The 25,097-nt window shown below is 42.3% G+C and overlaps 1 protein-coding gene across 4 annotated transcripts in view; it reads right to left on the bottom strand.

Moving 5' to 3' along the window:
* The window catches only part of NAXD (NAD(P)HX dehydratase), a 50,311-nt gene extending 26,464 nt beyond the window's left edge, over nucleotides 1-23,847 (bottom strand). Inside the window, exons 1-7 of one of the 4 annotated variants that reach the window (XM_048941694.1) lie at nucleotides 23,721-23,817; nucleotides 22,212-22,780; nucleotides 20,818-21,189; nucleotides 17,452-17,602; nucleotides 16,153-16,198; nucleotides 14,247-14,335; nucleotides 1,826-1,934 (exon numbers count right to left, since the gene is read on the bottom strand). In XM_048941694.1, coding sequence (XP_048797651.1) covers nucleotides 1,826-1,934; nucleotides 14,247-14,335; nucleotides 16,153-16,198; nucleotides 17,452-17,602; nucleotides 20,818-21,189; nucleotides 22,212-22,761 — 1,317 coding nt within the window. In that variant the 5' untranslated portion in view covers nucleotides 22,762-22,780; nucleotides 23,721-23,817. Of the gene's footprint in view, nucleotides 1-1,825; nucleotides 1,935-14,246; nucleotides 14,336-16,152; nucleotides 16,199-17,451; nucleotides 17,603-20,817; nucleotides 21,190-22,211; nucleotides 22,781-23,617 lie in introns of those variants that run through there. The other 3 variants (XM_048941704.1, XM_048941723.1, XM_048941714.1) reach the window with 3 other exon arrangements.
* Nucleotides 23,848-25,097: the final 1,250 nt, after the last annotated feature.

The following is a 25,097-nucleotide window of genomic DNA, read 5'->3' as shown; positions in this document are numbered from 1 at the left end:
GCCCCCAGTTATACGCACTTACTAAAGCTTTTGGTTGAATGAAGAATTTAGGAGATAATGGTTGTGGGATTCAAACAAGCAAAAAAAAACCAGATGTAACTGGATAACTAACAAACATTTACATTATTATAGCAAAGACAAAGAAGTTGAGCTTTAATGTGGCTTGAAATAAACAAGGTCAGACCTACAGCTCACAAAAACATGACCCTAGATTTCAGTATGAAGGAACTTCCAAATGGCTGGTCTTCATCGGCTGTATTTGTTTTGTTGACTGCATGTAAGCTCAAGAAGCATACTCAAGCTGAAGTAAAAGCATGACTATAATTTACTAAGAAAGTAAAAATTGTTTTCAGCAATAGGGAAGAACATCTTTAATAAAGAAAAGGAATCTTCCAGATACTTCTGTAATGCAGATAAGAACATGACAGATGTCTTTAAAATCCGGATGGAATTTTTACACTGAAGAAACTTAAGTATTTTAGATATTGTAAACAAAGTGTTATTTACTTTCGTTTAAAGTCACTTTTCTTTAGCAAGAAAAGTAAAATAAAAAATGAAAAACATCGCTCAAATCCTTTTGCTGGAGAAAGAATTCCTCACGAAGTTCTAAAAATCTCTGATGAAAGTTTTCATGTAGGATCAAATTTGCTTCATTATCAGTTGTATTAAATTCCTTTATTGCCACTCTGGATCCATGTTTTTTATTAGTTTTGTACCTGTGTCATACAAGACACACTTTTTGAAAGGAGAAGGTTAAAAGGAGTGAAGAACTTTCAAAGGCAACTTTCTCTAACATAAGCTTAGCAAAAATGACCTCCTCTACTGTAAGGGATTCTACATGTCTTGGATAGCTTGGATTTACAGCTTCTTACGCTTTGTAAATCCACTGTTTAACTTCCAACACTTCTGTAAATTCTATTAATTCCACTTGTTAGTACCACTGATTAATTCAGTGTAACGTCTCAGACTTTTTAAAATTAATACCAACCTTATTTTGTTTGAACTGAAACATGCAAAGATGTGTTGGGAGTAGCACAGGACATCTGGAAGGCTGTGTGGGTGCCTACTGCTTAATGCACAGAGCTATCTAAGCTCCTGTTTTCAGTCCAACATTAAGACTTGAGAGAAAATAGGATTACTTCTTTATCCAGAGTAGAACTCTGAAACATTTTATAATTAAGACTATTATTTCTTATTGCAAGGGGACACACTCTCTGTTCTCTGGTACTCCTCCTAGCACATGCTGCCAAATATAGCTCCTAAAATTAGGAACTCAAATTCATACTGAGGTTCTTACAGTAACAGGTGCTCAGCACCTAAGGAAACACAGAGCCCTTAACCTAGAGATCCCAATATCTATTTCTAATTAGCAACTTTAACAATGAAAACAAAAGCAAATCAAAACAACCACATGGGTCTCTGAACTTAAAACTTCCCTCTGAATTTTAATAATGCAGACCATAATTAACAGCTGCAATTTTCCGTCAACAATACCCAGTTAAACTCTTCCCTTTAAATTATAATTGCTACAATAAATACTAACCATTCATTTACAAACAAACAAACAAAAACCAACAACACAAAAATAAAAATCAAACAAAAGGAACCAATTTTATGTAGATTTCTTAAGAAAGTGGGTGAGAATGAACTATGGAAAATATCACAGAGACTCCTTTCAATTATGGAAATATATTGCAACAATTTTGTTTAACCTGTGAGTTAGTAGCCTTGATCACAAACATTGGTGTAATCAAGCAAAAGATACGAAATTGGTTAATAAAATTCAACAATAAGACAAAGTATAAAAACTCAGTAAACACATTACCTTAGCATTCTCAAGTAAAGCTTCGTCTCTGCCTAAGCCAGGTCCTATGACAACTGAGTGCAGTCGTGGTAACCACTTATCCACCTCATGCACAGCGTTGGGACTATCACTAAATAGAATTAGGAAGAAAAAAAAAGAAGACATGTTAAAAAAAAAAACACTTCCATTTTAGTATTCTCAGAATCTGAATTCCAGGTGCAAAATACAAAGAGAGATCTCTTGTCCTGAGCATCAAGCAACTGTATCCTCCAAACTACCAAATACTTGTTGCCCAGGAAATATGGAACGATTGTCCAAATAGCTAAAATGAAACATTAGTTCCTTCTCAATTCGTTCCTTAAGGGATACCACATAAAAATGAGGAAATAATTACAAGTGTCCCCTATAGCTATTACAAAACAGAAAACAAAGGCAGGAAACTGACATTTCCTACAGTCTGACACAGTTTCATGCTTCCTACTTAACACTCCTTCAAGGAGATTCCACCTCGGAGAGAAGATCCACAATATTTGTAGATACATTCTGTAAATTGCTTGAAATTATGCAATTATTGATTATTCTGCATGGTAGAATGATGAAGCTACTCATAAGCCTTTTTTGTCAGTTGCTTTATGAGCATTTGTTCCAACTGAGCAACCAAACTGTCCCAGAAGAAACAAGCTACTCACTGACGGTTGATACTGAAGGTTTCGGCAGCATTTTGATTTTGTCTATCTATGAAAAAATGAAGAGAACACCCACTGCCAAACGTAACTGTTATAATACAGCGTTCAGTATTTCATCAGAACCATTTATTTTGTTCTGATCGGTTCTGTTGTGTAAATAGGTCAGAACATTACGAAAGCACAGCTGGGCAGTGCCAGTTAACTCTCACCAGCAATACGGAGGGGAAGTTTAGCCTCCCCTTCCACCTCTGGCTAAGCAGCCAATAATAGATGACCATTTTAACCGAAGCACGAGAGGCAAAAGCTTCCTGTAAGCTAAGCAAGGAGGTACTCCACGATAGCATGACTCCGACCATCTTGAGCTCACAATAACCTGACGAAGCTCGATTATTAGGGATAAGAGCCCTCGCATGTTTTTTGTAACCGGCAGCTGTACCGATGGGCCATACCACTTGGGAACAAGTATTTAGCTCCGCTCTGGCAGAATCAGCAAATTCCACAGCGATTTCTGCAAGTGCCAGGCAGGAGCCCAGAGCGGCCGCAGCTGCGGTGGGCGAGGCGGCCCGCTCAAGGCCGCAGGGCCGTGGTGCCTCGCGCCTGGCCGCGGCCCAGCAGCCCCTTCACCAACAATAGCCATCTCAGAAATGCCGGCCGTGCCGCCTCCCCAGAGGCACCCGGTGCTGACACCACAGAACAGCTCTGTCAAAACAATGCTGCTGGCTGGAACTGATGGCCCACCGCAGGGGCGACGGGGATGGCGGGGCACGTGATGACAGCCGTGTCCATGAAGCAGCTTCCCCGCTATGGGAAGTTGGATTTCTGATGGAGCCATGCAGCTCCTCCTTCTCCAAGGGCCGAGGGAACAGCAGCAGTACAGCACATCCCTACAGCCACCTATCAGCTTATGATCTCAGTATGGGCTGGAAGTAACATTTTTCTATACGTGTTGGAGCACTAAAACCAAATTAAACCCAATTCTAATAAACTGTCACCATTTCTGAATGCAGACACGATTTTCACATATTAAATGCGAACAGAAAATGATCATAGCTGTAGAAAAAGACCTGATCTGTGGCAAAATGCTGCTTCACTGATAAGGATGTTTAAAAGGATTGGATTCGAAATACATTTGGGCAGCAGAAGCCAAATACACCAAATAAATGTTATTTCAAACAGAGCCGAGATTGCACCAAAACTTCCTCTGCTCTTTCACAGACCTCTCATGCAAATAATCTCAAGGTAGAAAGTTTGCTAATTTGTTTATATTCCAACTTGAAATAAGAGCATTCTGACTCCAGCCCAGTGGATTACATACTCTTCAAAACAAAGCCATCTCTTGGGAAATGAACAGTCCAACATTAAGCTGCTCCTGTTCACTTTGCCTCTGGTAATAATAAAAACCTACTGTAGAGCTTTTCATCTTCAAAGCATTTTACAAACATTACGTTTCACATAACTCCTTTGCAATTTCACATCAAGAGGCAACCCACGGCATACAAAGGGCCAAAAGATTTAAAATGGTGATAATGACTACTGCATTGCAAAATCAGCTATAAAAACATACTGAAAAACAGCTGATGGATTTCTATTCTTTATAAAAGAAAGCAGAACAAAAACTGCCTCTTAGTAGCATCACACCAACTTCACTTTAAGATCCAAGATGTTCACAACAGCTGCAATTATGCAGCTAAGGACACCCTGTACACTATCATGTCTCTATGGCTTTTCTCAAAGCAGAGGGGCTTATCATGCTAGCTTGTAGGAACTGCTTTTTCCTACACACAGACATCAAAGTGGCAACATTTTCAAGCTGATACAGTAAAAATGATCAGCATTCTTGATCATTTTTCTTTGGGAAGATAATGAAGAAGTATCCTCTCCTGCTTTCCTGACCATGGGATTTAGCACAAACAGAAACTCTTCTTACTCTTAACAGCTACAATCTACACACAAAATTCAGACATGCCCCAGTTGGTTTTCTGATACAGAAGTCAACTGGCCTCTGCATTGCAAGGCTTCAGAGCAGTGTGAACACCCAAAGCTGCCTACTACGGTGCCCGGCCTGTAGTAATTCTTCAGAGTGCAAGAAGTTGTTCAGAAGAGGATGCTTGGCATAGGGCAGAACCTTGCCTCATATTTTTCAGATAATTTGACAGTACAGATAATAATTTTCAGGTCTCTGGGAATACATGTGCTTTGGCCCTGTTCAGTTTACTACTAGAGACAAAGCCAATGTGTACTCTTCAACAACAACAACAGAAATATCAAAGGCACCAAAATATTTGCAGACATACCAGCACACAAGTCAGGTTCTCAGCTGTTCTCTATGTACTGTGCTCACACAAATAACTGTTCGCCTCCCTTGTCTCTTCATGCCAATTTTTCTGCCTGATTACTAACCTGATTTCAAACTGCTCTATTTAATTATCGCCTCCATTGCCAAAGATGTGCACACACAAATTAGCACCATATTTTTTTAAAGTATCTAAAAAGGTATGAGGTATGAAGGTGATGTCCTCTTGATCAAAAGAGATGTGATCTTCAAACTTGGATAGACCAAGATCCAGTAAACAAGAATCAGAGTTGTTTTCAGAAGCACAGAGCCATAAGATAAAGTAACCCAGCTTTCTTACAAAACAGGAATCACAAATGCAATACCTCTACTTTGAAGAACAAAGCTAATACCAATATAAAATGGAGTCAGAAGATCTTTTACAAGGTCACAAGAAAATAGTATTTGCATTTTTTACAAGTGTAAAAAACTTGGAAAAAGAGATGTTACCTTGCCAGATTAAGACTCTGATTGACCAGAAATTAGGGATATCAAAGAATCACAAAATGGTGGAGGTGGGAAGAGACCTAAGGAGGTCATTTAGTCCACCCCCCTGCTCTAGAAGGACCACCCAGTATAGGATACCCATGTCCATATCCAAGCACTTTCTGGAGATTACCCTGGGAGATTCCACAAACTCTGTGGGCAATCAATGCCAGTCACTCACACAGCACAGAAAACTTTCCTGGTGCTTACACGGAACCACTTGTGTTCCAGTTTGTGCCCATTGCCTCCTGTCCTGTTTATTTTCCAGTTTTCTCTTGCCCTTTATTTTCCAAAGTAAAGTAAGATTTTTTTGGAAGGAGATGGAGTAGGAGATTGGGAAACAATCTGGCTTTCCCATGATTTAAAAATATACTCTCACACCATGGATATACACAATGGGAATAATTTGTGAAGCTGAATGCAAGCAATAACACTTGTAAACATGAAAAATGAACAACAGTACCATTGTGCAGATGTGTGCAATAAAGATTATTGTGAGAGACCACAGTTATAGATTTGGAGGCAATGACTACATCTTTAAAGAATTACTTAATTTGCAGCTAACCACTGTTAAGTGAAATATTATCAGACACTATTTTACAGGAAATCTAGATGATGACAGCTCATTGTTGCTCAACCAAGAAACTAACCAACGCCCTCCTAAAACCCATAAAGCTTCCTCAAAGTTTTAGCTTGCATGGAAAGCAACTGATAAAGCTTTGCCTGCATATGGAAAAGGACAACTATAGAATAAACAAGTAAATAACAACTGTATGCAACAAAAGAAGCTTGCTTAAGCCACCCAATTCCTGTTAAGTCTAGTAGGTAGGGAAGAGTCTAAAGTTAACGTCAAATCCTATCCTGTTTAATATCTTTATTGATGACATGGACAAGGGAAATGAGTGCACCCTCAGTAAGTTTGCAGATGACATCAAGTAGGCAGGAAGTGTTGACCAACCTGGGGACAGGATGGCCCTACAGAGAGATATCAGCAGGCTGGATCAATGGGCTGAGGCCAATGGGATGAAGTTCAACAAGACCAAGTGCTGGCTCCTGCACTTTGGCCATAACAGTCCCAAGCAAAGCTACAGAGTAGTGCAAAGACTGTATGGAAGAAATGGACCTGAGGGTGTTGGTCAATGCTTGGCTAACATGAGCTAGCAGTGTGCCCAGACAGCCAAGAAAGCTAACAGCATCCTGGCTTGTACCAGAATTACTGTAGTCAGCAGGAGCAGGGAAGTGATCGTCCCTCTGTACCCGGCACTGGTGAAGATGCACCTCAAGTACTGTTCAATTGTACAATTCAATTGCACCTCAAGTTCAATTTTTGACCTCTCCTTACAAGAAAGACATTGAGGCCCTGGAGCATGTGCAGAGAACAGCAATGAAGCTGGTGAGGGGTGTGGAGCACAAGTCTTTCAGGGAATGGCTGAGGGAGCTGGGATCAGTTTAGTCTGGAAAAGAGGACGCTCATGGTAGACCTTATGGCTCTGCACAAATGCCTGAAAGAAGGCTGAGGAGAGGTGGAGGTCGGCCTCTTCTGCCACATATCTAGCAACAGGACTAGAGGGGATGGCCTCAAGTTGTGCCAGGGGAGATTCAGGTTGGACGTTAGGAAAAATTTCTTCTGCAAGACATAGGTCAGGCGCTGGAATGGGCTGCCCAGAGAGGTGTTTGAGTCACTGTCCCTGGAGGTGTGTTCAAGTAACATCTGGATGTTGTACTAAAGGACGTGGTTTAGTGTGGAAACACTGGTGGTAGGAGAATGGTTGGACTAGACGACCTTGGAATTCTTTTCCAATCTTGGTGATTCTATGATTCTAAGTGTCAGAAAGATAACCTCCTATCAAACAATCAACTTTACACACTGTCTATTAGTCAAAGCAGAGGTAAAGAAGCAAATACGCAGTTTCACAGTGGAACACTGAAAAAGGACTTCAAGCATGTTTCTCTGATCAAACTTCCCTGGCTATTAGTGACAGGAGAGAGAGACAGAGCCTTGCTCACTGAGAAGAGACAGCAAAGAGACAAAACAGCTTTATCCTGTGCCTTCCTTGAACATTACGTAGACAGGTTCAAGGCACAGGTTTAAGAATAATACATGTTTCACTCATTTATCTGTCTTTTAGAATGTAATTTTAATGGAAAACTCTGAAAAAACAATAGTTTCTCTTCAAATTAAACAATACCTAATCTCTGAAGAAGCAAGGACAAATTTTCTTTGTGAATTATTGGTAACTTTATATAACTTCTGTCAAACCAATATTAGTACATGCTGACAGAAATCCTCTTGGCTTTCCACACAAGCTATTTTTATGTACAAGAACAGTAGAGGTTTAGTTGCTGTGCTTATGACAGTAATTGCTGGATTTGGTAGTGCATAATCTCAGTGTTATCTCCTATCTGGATGCACAGCCATACAACTTTCTATACTTCTTAGTTTTGAACTCTAGTAAGCAGAAAAACTGCTTTAAGTCAAGATTTCTGCCCTTCAGAACTGTTCTACATTTCACTATCACACAATAAAAACTGATATAAGACAGTTTTATAGATCTTTATCTTTGTGAAACCTCGATGTAGACATTTCCAAAAAATACCCAAAGAGCTTGAAAACAGATGGTGACTATAGACCTAAGATTCCCCACAGTTTCTAAACACCTTCCACAGCAGTCTGTAATCAATATTCAGTAGTCACTATCTATGTGAAAGTCTGCTCTAAGCTGGTCACTGTCCAGAACTGAACACTTGACAGCTTGAGCCTGAAACATAACACTGCTCCCCAGCTGCCAAAACAAACAAAATTCTGCTGTATGCCATATTTTACTCAAAGAGTGGCTTTCAGCAAATGATCAAAAGCCATCAAGGCAATAGCTTTAAATTATCACAGAAAGCTCTAAACACAGCAGCATTTCCTAACCGACAAGAAGGACAGTTACTGTCATTGCTTTCTAGAAGCGGGAAAAGGAACAACATGAAAAGCTGCAGCCTTGTCAGATTTTACACAGAAACAAGAAACTGTGTAGCAAATTCAGCACAGGTGTAAGTGGGAGCTATGGAAGTAAGAGATAACTAGGAATGACGGCACAGACAGAGACAGCAGGACTGCAGCTCTTCACTTTTGTTTCAGGCAGGTGGAAGCACCTCGCTCATCAGAGATCTGCTTCCGACTTCATAAAAACACCATCAGTAGGGTCTACTACTAAAGAAGGTCAAGGGATACAAACAAAATTTCTGCAAACTGATCAATACAGCACCTGAATGGAGAACACGTTTTTAAAAACCTTCTTCTTATCAGCACGCAGGTATAGCGATTGAGGCCAACTCCAAACCCATTAAAATGCATCACTGCCAAAGTCAGTCAGGTAAACTCAGACAAAGACATTTCAAGTGGGCAGTTTCAAAAGCCAATCTAGAATCTTATCTTCAAAGATGAGAACAAGTCTCTGATCTGAGGATGGAAATTTTTGGTTTTGTTTGTCCAACCGCTGCAGGTAGTTATATTGATGTGACTCAAACACTAGACCTGCTGACATTTAGATCCTGTCATGTTATATAGTACATCAAAAGAGTGAAAGACAGGACATAATGTGTAGTTCTAGAATGTAGGCAGTTCTCTCAGAGAGCTAATTATTAACTATTGTGGTAAACTTTGGGTGAGGTGAGGCCATTACTAGAAAATAGGCAAATAAGACAGGGATAGAGATTATTCCACAAAGGTTAGGTCAAAGAATTATAGGAAAAACCAAAGAGAGCATAACATTAAATTAATTCCATACTCATAGAGTATACGATCATAAGCCTTTGTCAATGCTTAAATCATTATTCTTGTAAATTTACTCCAAAATTCCAGAAGTCCAAACTTTACATGTAGCAACTCTTAGTCCCTTGAGCACAGCTAAAAATAACAGCTCGTTCTAGAAAATCTTGTTGATCCATGGCCAACTCATAGCTTTCCCCCCAAGCACCTCAATGAGGTGGAGCAAATCTCAGAGATGACAGCATCGTGAAGTTGGCTGGATGCATTTTGAGACAAAAAAAGAGATATTTAGTGAATTAAATACATTACAATTCCAAAAAGAAACTTTAGAAGGCAAAACTATCATTTTCACCTACCGGGCTGCTGAAAGATACTTACACAGTGTTTAATCTGCAAGTATTGCACAGACGGTAGTTATTTTCTTGCCACATTCTGACTAAATGACAGGGAGCAAAATGGAAAAAAAAAATCCCTCCTAAGGAGGGAGGGATTGAATCATTATAAAATTAATTATTCCTCTTCAGTCATTGGATAAACTAACTTAGAAACCAAAATGTATATATGACAGGTTTCATTAGAACATCAACAACATAGCAGCAAGAACAGCAATCCAGCAGCCAGAAGGAGCAGGGCCTCCCACACTCATGGCAAAAGACTGCTCTCAATCTGCATATTCCACAGCCTTGCTCCATGTTCCACCTTCAAGGTAGAGAGAGTGTGAATGACCTATCAATGTATGCATTTGCAAAAAATGCATTAGTTACCATATCATACTATTCTTACTGATAAAACCCCAAACGTATTCCACAGCTGCTACTCAGTCACCAAAGACTCTCATACAGGCATGAGATCTTCCACTTCACCAGTTATATTGCCAGTGCACTATAGGAACAGACCCAACCACAGCCTCCTTTTTTAGGAACCTCAACTCACTACACAAACAGGGTCGCTTCTCTTACTCAGATCAGAGCATCTCAGATCCTGTGAGAAAGAGCCCCAGAGGAGAAGAAGCTATCACTTAAATCTGCTTTTGGAGATTTCTCACGCAGACATGGCAACGGCACTCAAGGGCAACCCCTCCAGCCTTGTAAAGATACCACAGTTATTTTACAATCTTCTTTTAGATGTATCCTAATCTTCAAAGCAGTTATAGTACGTTCTGGTCTAGATCACATACCAGTGTGTGTTACAGCAGTCCCCCCCCAGAAGTAAATAACAACCAAATGTCTTGACTCAGCTGTTTTCACATTTTAGAGTTCACAGAAGCAGTCCTGACATATTAATATTTCCTTTAACTGCCTTTGTAAGTAGAATCTGTCAAAATCTCTCCCAGATGGAATGACTGCAATCAAACCAAATCTGTGATTTTATAAGTCACAGCATGCAGCTGAGTTGACAAGGTAACCTTCCTCAAAACGAAACAACATTGCCCCTAGAAAAACAAATACACACTTTTTTTTCCTTTCCTTTCCTTTTTTTTTTTTTTTTTAATGTTGGCTGATAAAGTGCCAGGTTTCTATCACTTTGATGTCACTCTTTAGATTACATTTGAATGCTAAGTTACAGATTATAGTTGAACCAATACCTAGAAGGCTAGAGTACTTCAAATCAGCTGTGAACACACAAGAGAACAAGTCTCAGTCAAAACATGTTTTGGTAACTGTCAGACAGAAAAATGAATAAGACCCTAAAAGCTTCCAATAATAAATAAAGAAAATGCCAGGCATACCTTTCTTCACTCAAACTCAAGGAAGATTGAATACCGAAGAAATCTAATGCTGATGTCAAATCACAGCAGCATGGCAAGCATTCAGAAGGATGATTGTATTCCAGGACCTAACTGGAATATAATGTGTCTACACAAGTATGCTTCTCTTTTTCATGTATGAAGAAGCAGCAAGAATAGAGTCACCACAGTGACACCACAAATCTTTAACTTCACCTCTATCTGTAAGTTTTCACCTAGGATGAGAATCCTTGCAACAATATGGAAGAAAGAGACAGAGTATGAGGTGAACTCATCTCCTTTCTTCTATTCACTTAGCAGCGTAAAGGAAAGAAGCAGCAGCTTTTCTTCCCAGGAACACTGGACAGAAAACACAGGTCTGCAAACAAGTTTTGTCCATGGCGCTGCATGACATGATTAGAAGCAGCTTAAGTATACTCCTCTGAGTCAGCATACATGCAAACTGACCTTTATCTCACCCTAAGTGCTTTGGAAAGAAAAAACAAACAAACAAACAAACACACACAACTTTCTCATGTGATTCCTAGCCAGGCTGCTGTCTAAATGTGGTTTCAGATAAACATCACACAGTTTATGCATGCTTTTATCACTGCAGCTATGTAAGGATCCAGCAACCAGGACATTCAGGAGGAGTCTTTCTGGTAATCAGAGCAACCTGTGCTCTCTCTCTGACTTGCTTCAGTGACAAAAACCCTTTTGCTTCTTCCAGCAGACTACTCAAAATTGAGTTTAGTCCCACTGTGTTTAATAGCTATTCTTAACTAACAAAACTGAAAACTATGAGCCTCCTTCCACAAACGAACAATGTTTTTGAATCTCCTTTCCACATTTTGAATGAGAAAGGGCCAAAGAAAAACTCTGTACAATTACGAAAAAGTTTTCCTAAGAGGCAATCTAACAGAACAGATTTATTTCATCTTTTCAAATACAGCCAACTAGGTTCATATAGCTCATTCAACTCTGTGATCACTGGCCTATCAAGAGAGGGAAAGGTAACTCAAGACAGGTATTGAAGAAGTCTCCTCAACATGAACTAAGCCAAAGAATCGACACGCCTGCAATAAACCTTGGCTTTCACATTTCAGTATTATCTTGTCTTTGCGTAAAGTTCATAGTAAGAGTGTGATTAAAACAAAAACAAAACAAACAGAATAATGTAGCACAAAACATGGGTGGTAGTAGGAAGAACAAGGTAGGTATGTAAAACACAGTACAGTCCATTCTCCAAAGGACCTTCACACCTTTCTAATTTTTAGTTCTCCACATGTAAGCAAGAAGTCAGACAGCAAAAAAACTGAACTGGATAGCTGGTTAAATTATTATTGATGCCTTTGATAGAATCCCTGAATAAGAAGGAAATATTTGCTGTAGATAATATTGACAATTCACTGCTCCTAGAAACGCAGCGAACATTAATCAACTCAGGCAGTGAGGACACACAGAGCCAGGTGTTAAAGCTTTATCTTCCCAAATCCCAGGCTGCAAAGTGCAGCTCTGGCTCTTTCACCTTCACACACAGGAACACTGAATGAAGTCACAAGATAAATTACAAGACAAACTTGCATCATAGGGTGTCTCTAGCACAAGATGTTACACTTTAAATGAATCTGGGATGATCCACAGCCGTGGCCACACGGAATTACCCTGGCAATTCTGCAGGAGGGATGGTTATTTTCATAACTCTCCTTCTACAATCCTACTCAATCCTTCACACATAATGTTCTTGACATCCTTGAAGTGACAGGCATTTGCCAAGGACCTGAAACAGACTAGCACAACGTCCAGCTCTCACACAACTCTGCTAGTCCTGCCACCAAAGATCAGCTGCAGCAGCTCTAATGAGCCAGAAGAGCCTCTACATTCAGGGGGCAGCAAGAAAAAGATGTTCCTTCCTGAAGTTGATCCCCCTTGAGGTGATGGCTGCACAGAAAGGTAGCAGCAGCCGAGTTGCCGAGGAGATGATAAAATGTCAGACTTCTGGCTGTACAAAATGGCAGTTGAACCCTGGCAAAATGCCAAGCTGTTCAAACAGTGAATTGAGAAGTAACACGGGGCCATAATTACAATTAGCATAAGAAGAGAGTGGTACAACAGCTACCTAGCTACTCGGAAGGGTCACGGAGAAATTATAACAAAGCAAAGTTTTAGGGAAGGACACAAAAGAAAACAATGTCATAGCTCAGTGGTTTTTACCCTGAGTTTCTCACTGCATGAAGCGTGGCTGGGGAGAAAGTACAAAGACTTGATTAGGCTCTGAATCAAGAGCGGCCAGCAATGCTAGCAGGACTCAAACTGCTTCACTACATCAAAAAGATCATATAAAAACGTGACACCAGAGACAAAGTATTTTACAGGAAAAACAGGCTGTACTGTAAACTTGACTAACGCCTGGGTTCAGCACAGTTAGTCAAGATCTCTTCCTTTCTCGCTGAAGAAGACTGCTTTGAGAAGAGATTAAAAAAAAAGAGATGTTTTAACAAATAAATTCTGAACATTCTGATATTTGTTGTTTTTTCATTTTTAATATCATATAAGCAAAGTTTACAGAGCCACAGATTCACACAATTAACCAGCTGCCAGGGTGAAATTAATCTGAGTTGCAATAAAAGTAAAACACATTATCATTGATTTTCAGTCTTAATACAATAGGGATACGAAAATTGCAAGATTCATCATAGTTTGTACAGCTTTTCTATGAATTCCTGTAGATGAAGCTTAACTCATAAGTTCTCTTTGCAAATAGAAGGATTAAAGTCTACACTGGAATCTGAATTCCACAGACAACACAGAGAACCTACATAGTAAAAAATCTCCGTTCAGTAGGCACAATTCAGTTCCCCATGAACAGAAATTTTGCTGTTCAGATATTTCTACTGTTCATAGTCACACCTGTTTTTGATTACGCTGCTTCTCTTCTTCATATAAAATTTTTCTATTACCACAGATATCAAGAACCCTAAAACTGCTCCCCTGAAGGCAAGATCAACCCTTTCCATAGAAGGCAGCCATATGTTGTACTCCAAGTGGCACTCACCAAGACAAGCAAAGTGAAAAGCTAAGACTCCCATGGAGATTTTCTGTCTTTTTAGTTATCCTACGGTATCAGACAAAGCACCACGTTACTGTAACCACTGTAACACCTCACTGAAACAATTCATCCACTTCAAGTTCATCCATCCCCGACACATTTCAAAACTCAAAGTCAGGGGAGCACAAATGGATCTTCCCTATTAAGACAGTTGGTTATTAAACTTTTCACCTTCTTGTTAATAAATCTTTTCCCTCTATTCCCAGCAGCAGCTGTGTATCTAATAATGCAAGACACTTAAGAAGAGAAGTGAGTAAGTGTAAACTAATGTAAACTAATCAAGTGTCAGACTGAAATGTTCAAACCACTACTCCTGACTCATTTAAACAAAACAGAAGTCACTTACAGAACTGGATGAACAATCAGCTCGGGACTATATGATTTGATTACTGTTGCTGCATCTTTGGTACAAAACACATGGGATAAATCTGCACCCTAAAAAGAAAAATTGCAAAAATAATTATCAATTATACAGCAACAACTTCAGAATTCCAAAGCTTAGTCAGCAAATAATTCGCCTCTTTTTCTATTTCTCAGTAAAGGGAACTTTTCTCATTTTTTCTATTTTGACTTAGCATAACATGCAACATTTTAGAGAAAATTTATATTTACATCTAAACTCCAAAATATTTTCTTCTGTTTCTCACCAGTAGGATGACTGATTATGAATCTTTGTTCACCCGAACAGTGGTTCTCATTTGCAGATTAGTAAAGATTAAAACATCACACACACAACCAGAAAAAAAGGCAAGAGAACAGAGTTGAACAAGAGACAAGCTACACTAAGAAAGGAAAATAGTAAGGTACTATACTTGCAAAACACAGCTATGACAATCTCTGAGTGCTATTCCAGTCCTACCATTTTCACTCAATGGGCCAAATCCATACCAGATAAAGTCTGGCACAATTTCAACAACTTCCCTTCAGCTAAACGAAGCCAAGGGGCTTAGTCTCAAGCTTCCATTAACAACTCAAAAAAAATCACAAATACACTTTAAAAATTTGTAATATGTAGGAAACCTAATCTACTATCTGTCTTCCATGTTGAAATTTCCCAAGGTTAATAAAGCGTCTCCTCTGCTTTACTTCTTGTACGTTTAACATTAAAAGCTACTAAGCAATTCATAAATATGATCCTATGATTCCTTATGTGAAGCTGCAATGAGCTGAGACCAAGTTACTCAAAGAGAGGACTCCCATAATGTACTTCTGCATCTGCACATAGAATAAAGGCTGAGTAGATTCTAATATTTTATAGAAGATTAATAAATGATATAATTTCAGTTAAAATTTTTGAGAGACTGCAAGTCTGGGGGAGGGGGGGGTGTAGATTGTGGTAGGAAGAAATACTAAGTAAGTACTGAATTGGTACTTATTCAAACAAACCTACAAAAGGAGCACAGTGAATGGAAAGTACTGATCACAGAGCTCTGAAAAATATACATATTATGTAAGCGTGTTTCGGGTACATTTGAATAATCACCACAGTATTCATGTTGTGTGCAGCAAGTTTATCTTTAGTCGTTTAATTTGTCACTAAAATAAGGAAGTTGACACTTCTAGGAAAAAAGCCTGGAAAATACTTCTGCTAAAGATTATTAATTTACAGTGTAAATTAAGTTGAGATGTTGAATTCAACCAACAATGTTTAGACTTTCAGCACCAAATAATTTTACAAGCCTAAAGCTGCACATTGCCCCATCCCTGGAGGCATTCAAGGCCAGGCTGGATGTGGCTCTGGGTAGCCTGGTCTGGTGGTTGGTGACCCTGCACATAGCAGGGGAGTTGAAACTAGATGATCTCTGAGGTTCTTTTCAACCCAGGCCATTCTATGATTCTATGATTTCAAAAGAAGGTTACTTCATTCAATGCTTACCAAGAATTCTGACTGCAACACTGAAAATGCAGCTGTAAACACTAACCTAAAGTTATTTGAGAAACTACTTCAGCAAGTTTTCAGATTTGCTATCCAAGCTTCTGATAAAACAGTTTTCTCTCTAAAACCTTCCATTTTCTGGTGTATCTCTACCTATACGTTACACAGAGAAAATATTTACAGGAAACAGCAAATGACACATCCATACCAAGTACTTCTACAAATCCAAAACAGAGGATTTTCTTTGTTAAATAGAAGACCTTTTAGAACTCCAATTTCAAGCACAGCACAGACCGAATGCTTTTACAAAATGGCACTTAGCCAACATAAATGATGAGAAGTTCATTTTGTATTGATATAGAAGAAGAACACATACCACTTTGAGAGCTGTAATTGCAGCAAAATATGGTGCTCCTGTGTATCTAGAATGAAATGAAAAACAATTTAGATTAGGAAACACATTCATGATGTTAGACAAACTGGAAATCAGTCTGCCTTAAAGAAGACTCAAATGTGAGGGCAAATTAAAAAGCTTTCTCTTATGTTTGCTTTCAAAGACAGATAAAAATCCTGCTGTGCCGAAGCCAATCTCAAACTTTGCTTTAATTTCAAAGAAGCTACTTCAGTCACCTGATCTCTTCACAGAAATATTGATAAAGACCATGATGTAAAAAAGCAAATTCTTTTCAGACAATCCACTTAAAAAGTTTGAAAACAGACAAATAAAAGAGAACAATAATCAAGCATTGTTTGCAAGCCAAGCCTGAGATCCATGACCTAGATCACTCCCATCTGGTTTCAGATGCTTAACCAAATTGCCTAAACCTGATTCCAGTTGACCTGAATTCTCTTTATGAAGACTGAAGAGCAAGGTACAGACAGACTCACTCTAAGAGGTGTCTGCTTTGGCCAAGAGGTAAGAACCCAAGCCTAGCAAACCAAAAGGAAAATGAATTCCAGTCTAGCCAATGCAGCACCTTCTGCTCTTTATATAATGGCAGATCTTCAAGGGCAGATCTCTTTCACAGAAGAAAGATGCCACCTCTATTTTGAAAGGGGAAAATTAACAACAGGAAGGCATAGTAGCTTGTTCAAAGTATTGTACACATTACTGAAAGTGGCCAAGAAGCAGAACAGAGGTTTTATTTCTAGATCAATATAACCGATTTATATTTTTTTTCTGAAGCATGCTATTTCTATTGCTCGAGAACATAAATCAGGATATTAATAAAATCTAGTAAACAACATAATTCATCAAAATAATAAGCACATAGTAAGATGATCTCAGCAACCTTCTATTCCTGACTTGAGAGATCTAGTTCCCAAGATACCAAAATACAACGAAGACCAACTGTCTTATTCTAGTCCATTTACTTCTATAACCTCGTCATGCAATGGGCAAAGACATTAATATTGAATGCCGTGTTACCATAGTCAAAAATGACTGAGAAGGTAGAAACAGGCACAAACTGCACTCTAAGTTTCAGCCACGTTCACGACTGAAAGTTTGTGTCATAACCTCTGGACAACATGACCGTTCACAAGAAAGATCATGATGATGGACTAGTAAAGTATACTCGTGTTTTAAATGTAAGGCAAGCTTAAATGGCTTCCACAAGTTGTAATGACATCTTCAAGCTCTTGGAAACAACACTCCAATTTCTGATTAACTTACTCTCTACATCCTCCAACAATGCCTATACGTCCATCTTGACCTTTATGCCTCTTCCCAGTTAGAGGAGGAATAACGTTGCGCACCAGTTGAAAAATATTCTCCATATCCTTTAGAGTGTGATTTCGATGCAGTGAAAAAGATCTCTCTATAACTGAAAAAAGAAGTATTACTTTAAAATATGCTCTTTCTTAAGCATCAGCATTTAAGTACTCAAACAGTAACAAAGTCACTCAAAGATTCACAAACTGACATCCTTGTAAAAACTCAAAGATTCACCACCTAAAGGCCTTTAAAACACCGAGCAACTAGGGAAGGTGATCATTTTTTTACATGCATTTCAAGTCTGATGCAGTGAGTATTCCCACCGCTCACAGTCTTGGGGCTCAAGAACAGAAAGAAACAACCCCCCCAGTAAGTTGCAGAACATTCACAAGGCTACCTTCTTAGTTCAGTCTCAGATCATTTCCACAATTCAGCTCAACTGAAACAGGTACACTTGGGGAGCACTTAATACACCTGGACATGAGACGAGTACTCAACAACCAAACCCACATCCCATATAGATACCCTAGTTTATTTCCATTTCCCCTCACAGACTTCCACCTCTTCTCAGATTTGGGGCCTATCTCACTGCTTTATTTTGGCAGGTGGATACGGAGCATAACAGAGGCCATTCTGCAAAACTCTAATTCAATTGCGCTAGCTGCAAGCGTTACAAAACCCACAATTTTTAGCTAGAATGCAGCTATTGATCTCTGATGCAGAGTTACATGTGAAACTACATACTAAACCAACCACACACTCAGAAGGCTGCGTATTCAAATTGCTGTTTCAGTAGACTGCAAAAATACAGAAGAAAAACATATTTCAACAATTCTACTACATAACTGAAGAGTATTAAACAGTCAACCCAAGGCACGGCAAATTCGAAGATCAGTACTTAAATGGACAATATATTAGCCATAAACTGAAAAAATAAAATTCTTGTATTTTGACACAACTCCCCATATCTGCACGAAGTCTGCTCAGAATTGCAGTTCGTATGACTGGAAAGCTACTCCTCCACTTTAGTCAGGTTTCTTTTCTCACAGAACTTCTAAGAAGCTTTCAAGGAACTGCTAAATATTAACAGAGAATTAAGTAATAATAACTTGCACTACAGTCCACAGCTTCCAGCTGTGTAACATTCTGTAAGCCCAGCCCCAAAAACTGGAGAAGAAAAAAACTGTACCAGAAAATGAAAGAACAATGTACTAAGCAAGAAAAACTGCATCTGCGCACTATCAGCAGAAAGCATCTTTTCCTCCATCCTCTGGAGAATCTAAACCTAAACCAGACAAGCTAATCTTCAGTAATAGAATGCTTTAGTGTTCCACAACGATAAATACTCCTGGCTGATCTTTTGCTTCTAAAATCCTTCTGTAATACAGGCATTCCTCTCCTATTGAGATAAAAAAAAAAAATTAAATCCACCCTGTTTTGGACCACGGCCAAAATAGCATTGCAGCAACCCAGAGTAAAACAAAACACTCATCTCCTCTGGAAATAGGGCAGATTATTTTCTTTGAATCATGCTTCATACATTAACTGGCTTTCAACCACAGGAGAAACATACCTATCTTCCACCTCAGGAGGACTTCACAAAGTCCTCTGTTCGTTTGCTGCTGGTTCTTGTAAACGCGAGCAACGTAACAAACAGAAAGAAAACAAAATTGCCAGAAAGGAATTTTCAATAGAGTCCCACTTACACACTGGGGCACACTTAGCTATAAACAACTGAAACCCTCATTCCTTAAAGGATGTACTGCCTGAAGTGCTTCATTTTTAGCACTCCACTGCAAACACTTTGTTACACCCTCAACGTTCAAAAAGATTCAAAGTTTCTCTTAATAGAGTGGGATATATGCAATGCATATATGCAATGCACAGTGCAGTATAACTGTACACTCACATAAGGAAATCCAGTAAAAGACACTAAATTGTAGTTTCAAGCCTTTGGAGATAATAAAACTCCTCCAACTTCTGGCAAAAAGCATTTCTTAAAAACAGTGGTAAACCCCTGCAGGTACACACCAGTGTAGAACGTCCAATGATTTCCTCAGAGATTTTCTAAAGCACTTCAGGTTTCCTTCCACAGGAAACATTTACACACAGAATCCATACACTTGCTGTAATTTATCTAGAAAAGCCTTCAGACATTGAGAAATTCTGCAAACCAACTATCTAATCAGAAAACACCTACCCTAAGCCCCTTGCAGGCCTGAACATTCAGTTCCCAACCCACTTACAAGGACACACAGCATATTTAACACAGAATGGTACAGGTTCCAAGATCCTCTCAGGAATCAGTGTGCACCTTTTAGGATCCAAAGCATGGGGTTATTATTCAATGCTGTGAGTTTGGGTGCTGTACCTTTTTCTTTTTGAACCACAATGTCTCTGTCAAGCGGTGTGAAGTTCAGAATTAAACCCAAAGAGACCTGTTTTCACACAGCAGGCTACAAGCACTGAGCCCAAGGCTCACTCTGGTTTCAGCATCAGCCAAATATCAGCCTTCCTCCTGCCCACACAGCATACCTCCACATAAGGAGACTACATAAATGACACGGAGCCACGGCTCTAGGAAGTCTGGTAATAAATGCTGGGATCTGATTGTCAACTTCTGGCCCACGCGTGTTACAGAAGAAAAGGTCTGTGCAATTAATTCAAGAGCGTTTGCTTTGTCTTTCTCTATAAAATCAATTTCAGACCCCCAAAGAATTTATAAGTGAACTGATAGAGAATAAAAGGCAACGCCAACGTTTCCATATCATGTCATATCTGCTGCAGTAACATGATATTTACTGAGGAGACCGGTAATTTTTATTTAATGAAATTAGTTTTCAAGAAGCTGGACTTTAACATTTGACTTTTTTGGAGCGCAGGCAAAATGCCACTCCATTCCCAACGTGGACAAAACGTACGCACATCCTTAACTTCACACACTGAGTCAGGCCTGTTAGCTTCAGCAACAGCAGAACTTCTGCTACAACACACTTCCCCTTCCCACCTGCCTTCTATACATAAAACTTCCTTAACTTCATTTCACGAAGATGTGAACGTAGAAAGAAGAGCCCAACATTTACGGAGTTTGAAAAGCGTTAATTCAGTCAAGGAAATCTGTTGTAATAACTAACATATCTATATTAAATAATCAGTACAATGATACAAACGACGTTTTAATTCCATTTGACATCAGACAGAAACCTTCACCACAATATTAAATAATTCCAACTACCTTTTATTTGCAAAAGCTACTTACTAACAGGGCTTTCACACAGAACTTTAAAAAAGACTCGCTTTTATTTATGCTATAGAAGGAAGTACCTATCGGCGGAGAAAGTGCTGCTGTCATAGCATTATAATTAAAGTTATCCCCATAAGAACGATGGTTTGCTCTCTGAGGTGGACTCGTTGGTATAGACTGTGCCCTTTGTGATACCGTCGAAGAAATTCCTGACAACATCTGTCCCAACATCTGCAGCATCTGGAGCTCTCGAGCGTGCTCAGCTTCACGACGTTTGTCCTCAATTTTGAGCCTCTGCTCTTCGTATCTATAAAATTTTTCTTCTGTATCCACGCTCTGCTGCAGGAATTTCTCCATCATTTTATCCAACGTTAAATTTGCATGGCGCTTTTTTGATCTTTTGGGCTGACTGAGAGGCGGGGTAACCGTCGGAGCGCTCATTTCTTTAAAGCCTAAAACAAGAGGAGAGAGAATTATTTTTCTGAAGGACTAAGAAGAAAGAAGCAAAAAAACCTCCTTACGAAACGTGGACCTAATTTGCCACAATGTTATTACTCTTTCAATGCAAACTGCCATTATTTCAGACGTTTTTATTTCAGAGTACCTGAGCAAAAATACCCACGGCCTTCTATAAAGTTACAAAGGCAGCACAAAAATCATGCAGACATCTTTTAATTGTTGTAGTACTGAACTTCAACAATAGCAGCCTTTTTGATCTTCTAAAAAGGTTTAAGTGAAGGCTATTAAATAGTATAGGCTCATTTGTGTATTGCAGGTAATTACATTAATCTAAATTGAGTTTCAGTCTGTTGGCATTCTGGATTTGCATTTCAAAAGCACACGAGTGTAAACAACTCTTTGATGGGGTTTATGTGTAAAAAGAAGGTTGGTTAAACGTCAACCAATTGGCTGATGCCTCAGTGATGTCAACCACCGAAGACAGGTTCATGTTTGTATTAAAGCCCAGCGTTAATCTAGATTTAAAACAAACAAACAGCGCTTCCCCCCCCCCTCCAACTCCCCCTCCCTGAACAAGGATCTGCGGAAAAGGACAAGGAGGAAGAGGCAGGCACTGCTTAAAGGCTGATGGCTGCTCGCCTGCTGAAGTTGGAGCAGCACTGATAGAAGAACTCAAGCAATTCGTTACATAAAAGCTCCCCCCTTGCCTTCTGCCCCATCTGCAACAATAAGCAGATTTTTCAGTGGGATCTCCATCATCACCGTAACCCAAAGGGAACGGGGAAAACCCTTGGGTGAATAGGACAGCCGCGTCCACGTACAGCGCTACCAGCAGCGTCCTCAGCTCTGCGCCAGCGTTCCCTCGGTTCCCCGCCGCTGAACACCAATAGAACCTCCCGGCACTGCCTCCTTCCCCTCCCCTCCCCTCCCGCGGGGCCGAGGCTGCCGAGGACGTGCAAGGTGCAGGGCCGGGGCCGCACCGATAGGGCTGAGGGGGGGGCCGCTCGCTACTCACCGTCTCCGGGAGGCACCGGGATGGCGAAGGGGGGGCACTCCACCTTGATGGGGCGCTCGGTGTACGAGGAGCACTCCCCGGAGTCCTCGGCGAAGTTGTCGCGGGGGGACTCGAGCCCGGCGTCCTCGTCCGCCTCGGGGTCGTTCTCGCGGCCGTTGTGCAGCGCGCCCGGACTGGGCGGCCCTCCGAGGGGCTGCGGACCGTCGGGCAGAGGGGGCGGCGGCTCGGGTGCTCCGTCAGGCCCCCCCCGGCAGCTGAGGATTCGGTCCATCTCGTCGTAGTACTTGCAAATCTTGCGGGCGTGCCCGTTCTTCTTCAGCCCGTCCCGGGCCTGGTAGTACTGTCGTTTGAGGCCCTTGATGCGGATGCGGCACTGCTCCGGGGTGCGCTCGAAGCCCAGCTCGGCCAGGCGGCACGCCACGTCCCGGTACACATGGCTGTTCCGAAAGTTGCCGTCCAGAGCCGACTGCACGTCCGCCTCGCCCCAGATCTCCAGCAGCGCCCGCGTCTCCAGGTCCGACCACAAGAAGCCCCGCGTGTTCGTGATCATCCTCGGCCGGCCGGGGTCACTGCAATGGCCGCGCACCGGGAAAGGAGGAGGAGGAGGAGGGAGGGACGGAGAGAGGAGGTGCCGGGGGGGCGGCGGGAGGGAGCGGGGGGGGAGGTTAATACCCGCGCTGCGCGCTCCCAGGGGGCGCCTACGGCAGCCCCGGCCGCGGTGCGGCGGGAGGCGGCGGGGAGCCGGGCCCCGGGCCCCGCATCCCAGCGTGGGCCGCCCGCCCGCCAAACTTTCCAGCGGGCACCTGCAGAAATGGAACGGAAAAAAAAAAAAAAAGAAAAGCCACCAACCAACCGAGCCCGACACGCACAAAGCCTCCCCCGCAGCTCTCGCCCTGCCTCGGCGAGAAGACGAAGATGCGGGCACGACCCGCCGCCCCCCGGGCAGGACGAGCCGCCCCGCTCGGCGCTCAGCTCCGCGCGGCCGCTCCCCTGCCGCGGGCAGCCCTGGGGGCGGCAGGACGGCGGCGCGGGCGGCACGCGGAGGCCCGGCTCATGGCAGCGCCCTCCTCCTTCCCTCCTTCCTCCCCCTCCTCCTCCCCTCCCTCCCGCCGCAGTGGAGCGCGATCCCTACACACACACACACACGCACGCACGGCGCTGCAGCTCGGCGGCCGGAGAGGCCCTGCGGAACGAGGCAGCCCCTCGCTGGGGCTCGGCGCCCTTCGGGGCAGGTGCGAGCGGGGGGACACGCGGGGTCTGCTGCGCCGCGCCCTTTCCGCCCGTTTCCCTGGCGCGCACCGGCGGAAGGCTCCGCTCCCCCCCGGGCTCTCCCAGGCCCCGGCCCCCGCCTCGCGGGCGGGTCCCACCCCCTCCTCGCTAGAGCTCCGCCGCGGAGATGTCTGTACCTTCGTCACACCGCAGCCAGAGAGCTGCGGCCAAAGCCAGCGCGGCCGCCGCGCCGACCGCGGCCCGTCCACACATCCCGCCGTGGGAGGCCCCTCCGCTTACCTGGCCGCGACGCGAGGCTCACGACACCCCCAGCCGAGCGCGCGGCCCAACGCCGCACCCAGCTCATCGGCGCGGCTTCCGGCTCCGCGCCGCGGCGGGGCCGGGCCGGACCGGGCAGGGCAGCGCGGGGCCGGCCTACGCGGGCGCGGCAGCCCGGCTCCGCTCCGCGCCTCCCCGCGGCGCCCCGCGGCCATGCTCCCCCTCCCCCCCGGCGGCAGCCAATGGCGGCCGCGCTGAGAGACGGGGCTCCCCGCGCCGCCGGCGGCCTGCACCTCCGCCGCCCTGACGCGGGAGAGGTGCCCGGCGATGCGCCCGGCCCGGCGGCCCTCGGGTTGCCTCTGCGGCCCTTGTAATTGAGTTTAAAAGGTTTAGAAATTACCATTCGTATTTATTGCTCCCAGCCTTTAAAAGCGCTTCTCATCCCTCATCTCACCCGGCTTTTTGGAGCAAACCTCTGATTTAGGAGCGTGATTAATCTCTGAGGCGCTATTTATATCTCAAATACATCACTTTAAAGCAGTGTTCTTGTACCATTTTTCTTTAAAACACACCAGAGGCAGTGGGAATGCCAGCTAGCGTTCATCAGTGGTCCTGCAACACCTGCTTTATCTACGCAGTAAATCAAAACACAAGAAAAACTGATGGGATTGTATGCATGAGACACCTGAAAGCTCAAAACAATTTTAATCTCTGCCTGATGGTTCTGGGTAATTTGAGCAAGACTTGTTAATAACTCAGAAAAGCTTCTAGCATAGTTAGAAACGTGGAATCATTGAAACGTTAGGGTTGGAAAAGACCTCTCAGATGATCAAATTCAATCACTACCCCATCCCTGCCATGCCCACTAACCATGTCTCTTTGCCAAGTCCACATAGTTCTTCAATACCTCTGGGGATGGTGACTAGACTACCCACCCACCTCCTTGGGCAGCCTGTGCCAGTGCATCACCACTCCTGAGAAGAAATTCTTGATATCCAACATGAACCAATCGTGGTTCAACTTAGGGCCCTTTCTTCTCATTCTATCACTGTTACCTGAGAGGAAAGACTGACCCCTATCTCACTACAACCTCCTTTCAGGCTGCTTCTTTTTTTTTAATAAGCTGAAAACAGACAACATTTCATAGAATTGTATCATATCACAGAATGGCTTGGGCTGGAAGGGACCTCGGAGCCCACCAGAGCAGGCTGCCCAAACAACATTGTCCTTTGCATTATTATTTACATATACATGATGTGGTCAAACAGATCTGTCAGGTTTACTTGGACCAAACTTGAGCAGTAGTGATTTGTACCCTTCAGTTTTGGAGGCATCACTCACAAAAGCCATGCTGTCTGCAAACTGCAAGGCAGACAACCTGAGCTTTCGTTGCCCATA

The sequence above is a fragment of the Lagopus muta genome, chromosome 1 (genome assembly GCF_023343835.1).
Source record: "Lagopus muta isolate bLagMut1 chromosome 1, bLagMut1 primary, whole genome shotgun sequence".
Lineage (NCBI taxonomy): Eukaryota > Metazoa > Chordata > Aves > Galliformes > Phasianidae > Lagopus > Lagopus muta.
Note: the sequence above shows the minus strand (reverse complement) of the source record. Positions and strands in the feature narration are given on the sequence as shown.